The sequence below is a fragment of the Procambarus clarkii genome, chromosome 18 (assembly GCF_040958095.1).
Source record: "Procambarus clarkii isolate CNS0578487 chromosome 18, FALCON_Pclarkii_2.0, whole genome shotgun sequence".
NCBI classification, from domain to species: Eukaryota; Metazoa; Arthropoda; class Malacostraca; order Decapoda; family Cambaridae; genus Procambarus; species Procambarus clarkii.
The window spans coordinates 17,489,769-17,501,889 of record NC_091167.1 but is presented as its reverse complement, the minus strand read 5'-3'; the positions used below and the strand labels follow the sequence as shown (position 1 = coordinate 17,501,889).

At 42.6% G+C, this 12,121-nt stretch overlaps 1 protein-coding gene across 1 annotated transcript; it reads left to right on the top strand.

Moving 5' to 3' along the window:
- The first annotated feature begins 11,293 nt into the window (after positions 1-11,293).
- On the top strand, positions 11,294-11,920 carry LOC138365976 (processed variable antigen-like). The gene has a single exon (XM_069326691.1). It carries the CDS (start codon positions 11,294-11,296, stop codon positions 11,918-11,920), a length of 627 nt encoding a protein of 208 aa, XP_069182792.1.
- The last annotated feature ends 201 nt before the right edge of the window (positions 11,921-12,121 follow it).

Genomic DNA, 12,121 nt, shown 5'->3' with positions numbered 1-12,121 from the left:
TGTATACTCACACCCTAGACACTTGTGTATACCTTCACACCCTAGACTCTTGTGTATACTCACACCCTAGACACTTGTGTATACCTTCACACCCTAGACTCTTGTGTATACTCACACCCTAGACACTTGTGTATACCTTCACACCCTAGACTCTTGTGTATACTCACACCCTAGACACTTGTGTATACCTTCACACCCTAGACTCTTGTGTATACCTTCACACCCTAGACTCTTGTGTATACTCACACCCTAGACACTTGTGTATACCTTCACACCCTAGACTCTTGTGTATACTCTCACACCCTAGACTGGGTGGGTCTTAGGTAGAGTTTACCCTATCGGAAAACGGCATCTCCTCATAGTGGCTGTTTTGATCTCACCAATATGGCTCATTTCTTCCCTGAAACATAGCATTTTCAGCCGTGTACCAGATTAATAGGGTATGAAACACAGGGCCGGAAAACCGGTTGCGTTTTAATCAGATTGGTTTATCATACACACACCAACTTTTAGGCGAAAATTGTAATGAATTCGCATCGGAGGTCTTCGACGCCTGATTACACCTTTGATCGCAATGGAAGCCGGATTTTCGAATCCAAATCTAATATCTGAGATTCATATAGATAGTGGACGAGGTCAGGAGTAAGACTTGAGGTCCGCAGTAACGGGTTTATAGCATGTTTCAATCCTGAGTAAGACTTGAGGTCCGCATTAATGGGTTTATAGCATGTTTCATCCTGGGTAAGACTTAAGGTCCGCAGTAACGGGTTTATATCATGTTTCATCCTGAGTAAGACTTGAGGTCCGCAGTAATGGGTTTATAGCATGTTTCATCCTGAGTAAGACTTGAGGTCCGCAGTAACGGGTTTATAGCATGTTTCAATCCTGAGTAAGACTTGAGGTCCGCAGTAACGGGTTTATAGCATGTTTCATCCTGGGTAAGACTTAAGGTCCGCAGTAACGGGTTTATATCATGTTTCATCCTGAGTAAGACTTGAGGTCCGCAGTAACGGGTTTATAGCATGTTTCATCCTGAGTAAGACTTAAGGTCCGCAGTAACGGGTCTATAGCATGTTCATCCTGGGATGCTGGTCGAATGATTAGACGGTCGAGAGGTTTACTAGGCAAGTGGTAGGTCGGGTGGAAGATTAGTACGCGATTTGATCAGCTTCTTGGTAGGTCTGTTGTTGTTGGTTAAGATTCGCTACTTGGAACAAAAAGTTCCAAGTAGCACGAGCTATGGTGAGCCCGTAGTGGACTCGACCTAATATTGGTCAGTAAACTGTTGGATAAGCTGAAGAACATGTCGGGTGGTCAGCCGACCGGATTGTGGGGTAAGTTTTGACTGCCTTACTACTTGTTAGGCTCGTCGGTGTTGATCAGTTGGTCGGTGGATGAACAACCCGTCCTCTTAAAAAGAACGTCACTTTTGGCTCGTATGCGCGATATGGCTAAATTTGGACGTAATTTGAAATGAAATCCACTCACAAAAGTGACGTTCTGTTCCGTTTTCTATTTGAGCCGTCCGGCGTACGCGCAGAGGTTATAAGAGGACACTTTAAATTAACGTTTTTCATAACGTTTTGAAACTTTATGAGAATTTCCTGCCCACCTAACCTATCAGAGGACCCTTAACTTACTGTTGTTGAAAAAAAAAATCCCAAATTTATTTTCATATTTTTTTCAATTTCAAATTACGTCCAAATTCGGCCATACGGGCAAACGGCCAAAAGCGACGTTCTTTTTAAGAGGACAGGTTGGGATGAAACCATTCCACCCTAAACAGTTAGTGTTTGGGTGGAACGATCGGTGTTCAACCCATCCTCCGAATATGGGAGGTAAATATAACAGCATTTGTAAGTGTAATTATGTACTATTCCTAGCAGTCAGGAATTGTATTTATTTGCACTTAGTATTAAACCGTAGTCAAATTATTGTGAATAATTGAGTCTACCTAAAAAGTTGAATAGAAAACCATGACCAAACCTTCTTAGTGTATGACGACAAGCATTTTATTGCTTCTTAATTGCAATTAGTACCTAACTTATATATATATTGATATCACAGTTTTATAAAACAAATAAAATTAAACTAAAATATTTAAATAAATTGTAAACTTACTTAGGATATTTTCAAATTTTGTATAAAATCTCTATTGTTTAATAAAACTGAAAAAGAAATTCTTAATATTTAAAACTTGTAAATTTTATAGTAATGAGAGGAATCTACCTTTAAAATTTTGTAATTTTAACAGAAACAAATGTAATAAGTAGGGAGGTAAATATAACATCACAAGTGTAATTATGTACTATTCCTTACAGTCAGGAAATGGACTTATTACACTTAATATTAAACCGTGAGTATGTATGTCAATTCGGAGGATGGGTTGCAGCATCCAAATGCGGCGCATTTTGACGTATACTCTAAGGCCAAATATCGTCGTACTAGAAATTGACATACTGTCCCATTTTCTGTTTTGGGTCCTCTGATTGGTTTGGATAAGAGCACTCCAGTACTACAGAGTTAAATATTTTATACTATAATTATTTACAGTGTAAATTATTTTATATTTCAATGATTTACAGGGTTAATTATTCAGCCCGTCTTCCAAAAATGGGGAGGTAAATGTAACAGCCCCATAAGTGCAATTATGTACTATGTAAGACAGTCAGGAATTGTACTTATTTACACTTAGTATTAAAACGTACTGTCAAATATGTTTATGAATATTTGAGTTTACCTGAAAAGCTGAATAGAAAACCACGACCTAACCTAACCGTCTAAGTTTTTGAAGATAAGCATTTTATTGCTTCTTAATTACAATTAGTACTTAACCCATAGCTATATTGATATTACAGTTTTTATAAAACAAAACTAAAATATTTAAATAAATTTAAAGTAACTCAGGATATTTTCAAATTTTGTATAAAATCTTTATTGTTTAATAAAACTGAAAATGAAATTCCTGATTTATAAAACTTATTTATAGCAAGCCGAACTTTCAAACTTCATCCTAAAATTCTGAGTGTCTTAACAGAAAACGAGGAGAATAAATGGGGAGGTAAGGTGTAACCAGCTCCATAAGTGCAATTATGTACTATGCATGACAGTCAGGAAATGTACTTATTACACTTAGTATTAAAACCGTACTGTCAATTCGGAGGATAATTATTTACAAGGTTAATTATTTTATACGATAATTATTTACACAGACTGCAGGCATATTTATTTACACTGACTGCAAGAATGATTTGCTGATCATTCTAACCCTTTTATTTCCAAGCTTAGATTCAAAAGCCGCAGGTGTGGAATGAATTCAATCCAAAGTCATAAAAGAATGGCAGATGAACTGTCTGCCACTGAAATTCCAATTCAAAACATTTCTGGACCAAGAGACCGTTCACCCTAGATTGGAAAATATGCAAATGTCACCCCTATTTTCAAAAAAGGTAGAATGAGTTATGCTGAACACTCCCGTTCAATCAGCTTGACATCAAACATCTATAAGCTCATGAAGGAAGCTCTAAGGAAAAGAATCATTCACCCCGGCCGAGCGGACAGCACATTGGACTTGTGATCCTGTGGTCCTGGGTTCGATCCCAGGCGCCGGCGAGAAACAATAGGCAGAGTTTCTTTCACCCTATGCCCCTGTTACCTAGCAGTAAAATAGGTTCCTGGGTGTTAGTCAGCTGTCACGGGCTGCTTCCTGGGGTTGGAGGCCTGGTCGAGGACCGGGCCGCGGGGACACTAAAGCCCCGAAATTGTCTCAAGATAACCCCCATTACTGTGAACAATCTTGTAAAATCAACGCTACATAGGTATTAAAATAGTTCCTGCCTTACAAACCTGCTCATATTTTTCGAAAAGACGACCAGCTACTGAGACAAAGCACTTCCAAGAGTGCTTAATAACACACTAGTTTCTATAGCAACTATCTTACACTGTCAAAGTAGGAGAGACAAATATGTATGGGAATATATGTATGTATGTGTATACAGGATATGTGGAAGCTGGTCAGACTTGCATTTCATCTTTGTAAACGCACATTAATGACACTATATAAAAGACACCTCGAACACTGTTTATGTAGGACAGATGCAAATATGTGTTTTTATGTCAGTAGGTTAAATTAGCATTTAAAAGCACTACAATCATCTGTGCTTGATTGTTCAATAAATCACTGAACAATATGTTTAACAGATCTCTAACTCTGTCCATGGAGGACAGAATCAAATGTATATATAGCACTGCAAATGATTGATTAGCATTGCAAATATGTTGCAAAATGTTGATTAGCATTGCAAATATGTTGCAAAATGTTGATTAGCATTGCAAATATGTTGCAAAATGTTGATTAGCATTGCAAATATGTGGTCACGTCTGTGGAAGAAAATAATAATAATACAAAAAATAGTTATATACATTGCCATTGCTAATCTTTTGTGAAGATACCATATGACAGACTAGCAAGGCAAATACAAAGCACATGGAATAAATGACAAAATATTAGAATGTTTGTTAAAACAAACAAAACGAGGGATCGTCCTCAGCCGAAATTAATCTGACTGGAGAAATGTGGTGAGTGGTGTACCACAGGGCTCCATCCTGGGGCCAACCCTCTTCGTCATATAAAGCAATGACATAGATGACAATATTACAACTCACATCATCAAATTTGAGATGATACTAAGATTTAGAGTAAAGTAGAAAGCGAATATGATATTGAGGCCTTACAAAGAGATCTACATGAACTCCACAAATCCACAAATAGCCGGATGACTGACAAATGCTTTTCAATAGTGAAAATGCATGACCTTGTATGTGGGGCATAACAATACACAATACAACTGATAAGTCAACAATATTACTTTACAGTCAGAACCCACTAATCATTGAATGTAGCATAACAAGTGTAAGCTGCAGTAAAGAAAACCAACCAGTTTTCCAACCAAACCCAGGGGGGCCTCGTAGCCTGGTGGATAGCGCGCAGGACTCGTAATTCTGTGGCGCGGGTTCGATTCCCGCACGAGGCAGAAACAAATGGGCAAAGTTTCTTTCACCCTGAATGCCCCTGTTACCTAGCAGTAAATAGGTACCTGGGAGTTAGTCAGCTGTCACGGGCTGCTTTCTGGGGGTGGAGGCCTGGTCGAGGACCGGGCCGCGAGGACACTAAAAGCCCCGAAATCATCTCAAGATAAGATAACCAAACTCTAGGAATAGCCAAACGAACTTTTGAACAAGGAAAATAATGCAGTTATTCAACTGTACAAATTTCTATGCGCCCTCAATTGGACTACTGCAACCAAGCAATGAGACCTCATCTTCATAGGGACACATTTGCTTTGGAGAAAGATCAACACCGGGTGACAAAAAATCCTCCCAGAACTAGACCGACTCTCATACCAGGAATACTGCAAACCTGACATGACAAGGCTGATCTCATTAACACTACTAACATTCTGAACAATCTGGAGGGTATTAATCCAGGCTACTGCTTCAAAAGGTCAGCTTCAAGCTCGTGAATTGGCTAACAGCTTCAAGCTCAACAAGCCACAATGTTGAACAGAAAACAGGAAATGCTTTTTTCAGTCATAGGGTTTTAAACCCATGGAACTGCCTACCCGCCGTAGCTGGATAAAATCATTAGTAGAAATGGGGTAAATTATAACTATTTATCTATATTATCCTATAACTATTTGTTGGGTTGATTATATTAAACTATAATGCAATTATATACATGGTTAATTATATTATGCTGTAATTATTTAAAAGGTAAATTATATTAACCTACAATTATGTTGACCAGACCACACACTAGAAGGTAAAGGGACGACGACGTTTCGGTCCGTACTGGACCACGTCTTGAGAATGGTCCAGGACGGACCGAAACGTCGTAATTTTTTTACTTTCTAATGTGTGGTCTGGTCAACAATCTTTTGCCACGTTATTGTGACTCATCGCCTGCAACCTACAATTATTTACAGAAATAATTATATTATGCTATAATTATTTACAAGGTAATTTATATTAAGCCATAATTAATGACATAGTTATTTATGTTATACTATAATCATACACAGTGGTAATTATTCTATCATGTAATTATTTAAAGGGTTATTTATTTTATAAAATAACTATTTACAGTATTAATTACATCATATCATAATAATATAATGGTCCATTATATTATTGCAAGATTTGAAAACTCGGTCGACTCTACTTTCCGTCATTATTTAGTCCTAAATATTCTGTTGTCGCTCAACGATGCATAGTTTAACTATGCTGTTGCTGGTGTTATTCTGCAGGAGTGTGTGTGTATTCACCTAGTTGTGTTTCCGGGGGTTGAGCTTTGCTCTTTCGCCCCGCCTCTCAATTGTCAATCAACTGTTTACTAACTACTTTTTTTTTCCACACCACACACACACCCCAGGAAGTAGCCCGTGACAGCTGACTAACTCCCAGGTACGTATTTACTGCTAGGTAACAGGGGCATTCAGGGTGAAAGAAACTTTGCCCATTTGTTTCTGCCTGGTGTGGAAATCGAACCCGCTCCACAGAATTACGAGTCCTGCGCGCTATCCACCAGGCCCCCAGGCTGTGTGTGTGTGTGTGTGTGTGTGTGTGTTACACCCAAAGATAACAAGTACTTACCACGTTCCTCGAGTTATCACCAACGATAGATTGGAATCGTCCCCTGAGCAAGCCTAGCGGGTCGGCCCACACCACATTGGTTACCTCTCATCCCTCAATTCTCTACCCCCCTACCCCCCAAACCTATCCATTTCCCCCCCTACCCTCTCCTACCCCCCCCCCCCCTTTCTCTTTAACCCCTAACCTCTTAAAATTTTATTTCAGCTCAACGCCATCCTCCACACACTATGACAGTGATACGCAGGTGATAACATGGTATTACCGAAATTGCTTATAAGATCAGATAAACATTAGGTAATAGACCGCTGTTGGGAGTTTTATACGCTAGAGAGTATGTGCTCGGGGCTGCTTAATATGGTAGTGTTTGCCACGTACGATATTAGTGTAATTGTGCACACGATTTCTGCCGATAAGATGCGTTTGTCTTGTTCAGTCTTGGGTGGAGGCCACACGATGTATGCGACAACACCATGGTATGTAGGGGTAATGGATGTGTTATACACGCACGCACTTACGTACACACACACACACGCACGCACTTACGTACTTACGTACACACGCGCACTTACGTACACACACACGCACTTACGTACACACACTCGCACTTACGTACACACACACGCACTTACGTACACACACGCGCACTTACGTACACACACGCACTCGCGCACTTACGTACACGCACTTACGTACACACACTCGCACTTACGTACACACACACGCACTCACGCACTTACGTACACACACACACACGTACACTTAAAAATTTGAAACTACACACGTAGTTTCAAATCGTTATATGACAAAGAGTGCTGGGAAGACGGGACACCACGAGCGTAGCTCTCATCCTGTAAGTATACTTAGGTAATTACACGCACTTACGTATACACACGCGCACTCACGCACTTACGTACACACACACGCACTTACGTACACACACACGCACTTATGTATACACACGCGCACTCACGCACTTACGTACACATACACGCACTTACGTACACACACACGTACTCACGTACACACACACGCACTCAACTGTGAGATGAGAGAGCGTCAGCCGCAATTGGACGTGACAAAGTATATTGGTCAGACGGAATCTCACCATGGCTAGGGAGCAGAAGCACTATGCTTGCCACCCTCTGTGGTGTATAATAAGTCTCCGTGGTGTAGTGGTAAGACACTCGCCTGGCGTTCCGCGAGCGCTATGTCATGGGTTCGTATCCTGGCCGGGGAGGATTTACTGGCCGCAAATCCTTAACTGTAGCCTCTGTTTAACGCAACAGTAAAATGTGTACTTGGTTGTAACAACGATTCTTCGCGGCAGGGGATCGTATTCCAGGGACCTGCCCGAAACGCTACGCGTACTAGTGGCTGTACAAGAATGTAACAACTCTTGTATATATCTCACAAAAAAAAGTCACTGGAAACAGGAGAACTACCAAAAAGTCGGAAGACAGCTAATGCAGTCCCAGTATAAAAGGGAAACAGAGACGGGGCACTGAACTACAGCCCGGTGTCCGTAAGTTGTATACTGTATAAAGTGATGGTTATCTTGAGGTTATCTTGAGATGATTTCGGGGCTTTTAGTGTCCCCGCGGCCCGGTCCTCGACCAGGCCTCCACCCCCAGGAAGCAGCCCGTGACAGCTGACTAACTCCCAGGTACCTATTTACTGCTAGGTAACAGGGGCATTCAGGGTGAAAGAAACTTTTGCCCATTTGTTTCTGCCTCGTGCGGGAATCGAACCCACGCCACAGAATTACGAGTCCTGCGCGTATCCACCAGGCTACGAGGCCCCCATCGATGGAGAAACATGTGAGATGAAACTAGTAGAACATCAGGAGAGAAAGAACTTTGTAACACATCGTCAGCATGGGTTCAGGGATGGCAAATCTTGCCTCACAGATTTAATAGAATTTTATGACATGATGGCAAAATTTAGGCAAAGAAAGAGAAGGGTGGGCAGCTAGATATTTTGAGAGTGCCTGAAAAGCCTAGACACGGAACCCCATAACAGACTAGTGAACCCTTAACAGACTAGTGAACCCCATAACAGACTAGTGAACCCCTTAACAGACTAGTGAACCCCCTTAACAGACTAGTGAACCCCTTAACAGACTAGTGAACCCCTTAACAGACTAGTGAACCCCTTAACAGACTAGTGAACCCCATAACAGACTAGTGAACCCCTTAACAGACTAGTGAACCCCTTAACAGACTAGTGAACCCCATAACAGACTAGTGAACCCCTTAACAGACTAGTGAACCCCTTAACAGACTAGTGAACCCCTTAACAGGCTAGTGAACCCCTTAACAGACTAGTGAACCCCTTAACAGACTAGTGAACCCCTTAACAGGCTAGTGAACCCCTTAACAGACTAGTGAACCCCTTAACAGACTAGTGAACCCCTTAACAGACTAGTTAACCCCTTAACAGACTAGTGAACCCCTTAACAGACTAGTGAACCCCTTAACAGACTAGTGCATAAGTTGAATAAGCAGACAGGAATAAGAGGAAAGGAGTACTCCAGTGGATAAGGGAGTACTCCAGTGGATAAGGGAGTACTCCAGTGGATAAGGGAGTACTCCAGTGGATAAGAGAGTACTCCAGTGGATAAGGGAGTACTCCAGTGGATAAGGGAGTACTCCAGTGGATAAGGGAGTACTCCAGTGGATAAGGGAGTACTCCAGTGGATAAGGGAGTACTCCAGTGGATAAGGGAGTACTCCAGTGGATAAGGGAGTACTCCAGTGGATAAGGGAGTACTCCAGTGGATAAGGGAGTACCTAAACAACAGAAGCCAGTGTGTTACTGTGAGGGGCGAGGTCTCAGAGTGGCGAGATGTCACTAGCGGAGTTCCCCAGGACTCAGTATTATCTTATCTTGAGGTTATCTTGAGATGAGTTCGGGGCTTTAGTGTCCCCGCGGCCCGGTCCTCGACCAGGCCTCCACCCCCAGGAAGCAGCCCGTGACAGCTGACTAACACCCAGGTACCTATTTACTGCTAGGTAACAGGGGCATAGGGTGAAAGAAACTCTGCCCATTGTTTCTCGCCGGCGCCTGGGATCGAACCCGGGACCACAGGATCACAGTCCAGTAGTTAGAAGGCGGTAGTTAGGAGGCAGTAGTTAGGAGGCGGTAGTTAGAAGGCAGTAGTTAGAAGGCAGTAGTTAGGAGGCGGTAGTTAGAAGGCAGTAGTTAGAAGGCAGTAGTTAGAAGGCAGTAGTTAGGAGGCGGTAGTTAGAAGGCAGTAGTTAGAAGGCAGTAGTTAGAAGGCAGTAGTTAGGAGGCAGTAGTTAGGAGGCAGTAGTTAGGAGGCGGTAGTTAGAAGGCAGTAGTTAGAAGGCAGTAGTTAGAAGGCAGTAGTTAGGAGGCAGTAGTTAGGAGGCGGTAGTTAGAAGGCAGTAGTTAGAAGGCAGTAGTTAGAAGGCAGTAGTTAGGAGGCAGTAGTTAGGAGGCAGTAGTTAGGAGGCAGTAGTTAGGAGGCAGTAGTTAGGAGGCAGTAGTTAGGAGGCAGTAGTTAGAAGGCAGTAGTTAGAAGGCAGTAGTTAGAAGGCAGTAGCTAGAAGGCAGTAGTTAGGAGGCAGTAGTTAGAAGGCAGTAGTTAGAAGGCAGTAGTTAGGAGGCAGTAGTTAGGAGGCAGTAGTTAGAAGGCAGTAGTTAGAAGGCAGTAGTTAGAAGGCAGTAGTTAGGAGGCAGTAGTTAGAAGGCAGTAGTTAGGAGGCAGTAGTTAGAAGGCAGTAGTTAGGAGGCAGTAGTTAGAAGGCAGGATAGTTAGGAATTAAAACTATTAAGAATTCAACAGGTGTTATTTTTTCCCCTGTAAATGTTAGAGGCAAAACCAAACGCTCAGAGTAAACCACGTTGTAAACTCTATAAGCTCAGAGTAAACCACGTTGTAAACTTTATAAGCTCAGAGTAAACCATGTTGTAAACTCTATAAGCTCAGAGTAAACCACGTTGTAAACTTTATAAGCTCAGAGTAAACCATGTTGTAAACTCTATAAGCTCAGAGTAAATCACGTTGTAAACTCTATAAGCTCAGAGTAAACCACGTTGTAAACTCTATAAGCTCAGAGTAAACCACATTGTAAACGCTATAAGCTCAGAGTAAACCGCATTGTAAACTCTATACGCTCAGAGTAAACCACATTGTAAACTCTATAAGCTCAGAGTAAACCACATTGTAAACTCTATAAACTCAGAGTAAACCACATTATAAACTCTATAAGCTCAGATTAAACCACATTGTAAACTCTATAAGCTCAGAGTAAACCACATTGTAAACTCTATAAGCTCAGAGTAAACCACGTTGTAAACTCTATAAGCTCAGAGTAAACCACGTTGTAAACTCTAAAGGCTCAGAGTAAACCACGTTGTAAACTCTGCTCTATAGACACCAGCGTCTTCCTCTGCGGCCAGAAATAATATGGCCCAAACTGCTCTCGTGTCTCAGGTTTAGAGATACCCGAGAGGGGCATAAAAGACAATAATCTTATCTACCAGTTGTTATTGTTTAAGATTCGCTACTTGGAACCAAAAGTTCCAAGTAGCACGGGCTATGGTGATCCCGTAGGTACCTTACAGGGAGACAAACATAGCGAGAGCAATTGTAACTAATTCTGTGGCTTTGGGAGTTCATGGGGAGCCGCCGCGCCCCAGTCGGGGGGACGCCAGAGTCAGGACAGACGCCAGAGTCAGGACGGACGCCAGAGGAGAGACAGACGTCAGAGTCAGCACAGACGTCAGAGGAGAGACAGACGTCAGAGGAGAGACAGACGTCAGAGTCAGGACAGACGCCAGAGTCAGGACAGACGTCAGAGGAGAGACAGACGTCAGAGTCAGCACAGACGCCAGAGTCAGCACAGACGTCAGAGGAGAGACAGACGTCAGAGGAGAGACAGACGTCAGAGGCAGAACAGACGTCAGAGTCAGGACAGACGTCAGAGTCAGAACAGACGCCAGAGTCAGGACGGACGCCAGAGTCAGGACAGACGCCAGAGTCAGCACAGACGTCAGAGGAGAGACAGACGCCAGAGTCAGCACAGACGTCAGAGTCAGGACAGACGTCAGAGTCAGAACAGACGCCAGAGTCAGGACGGACGCCAGAGTCAGGACAGACGCCAGAGTCAGCACAGACGTCAGAGGAGAGACAGACGTCAGAGTCTGCACAAACGTCAGAGGAGAGACAGAGGGAACAACCTGGTACAAACAGCACAGGAACCAGCTTGTGCCAGAGGCTCCTACACGGCATGAAAGAGGGTTGAATATCTCACCTTTACATTCATCTTTATTAAGTGTAGGTAATTGGAGTCCGGACGGGACTCGTGCTATCATTGGCTGGCTCAGCCGGTGATTAGCAGAGATTCCACAGAATGATATGATTACACACATTAATAGGAAGACACCGCCTCGCCTCCTGGCCCGGACACAGCCAGGATATTGACAACACAACTTACTCAATACAG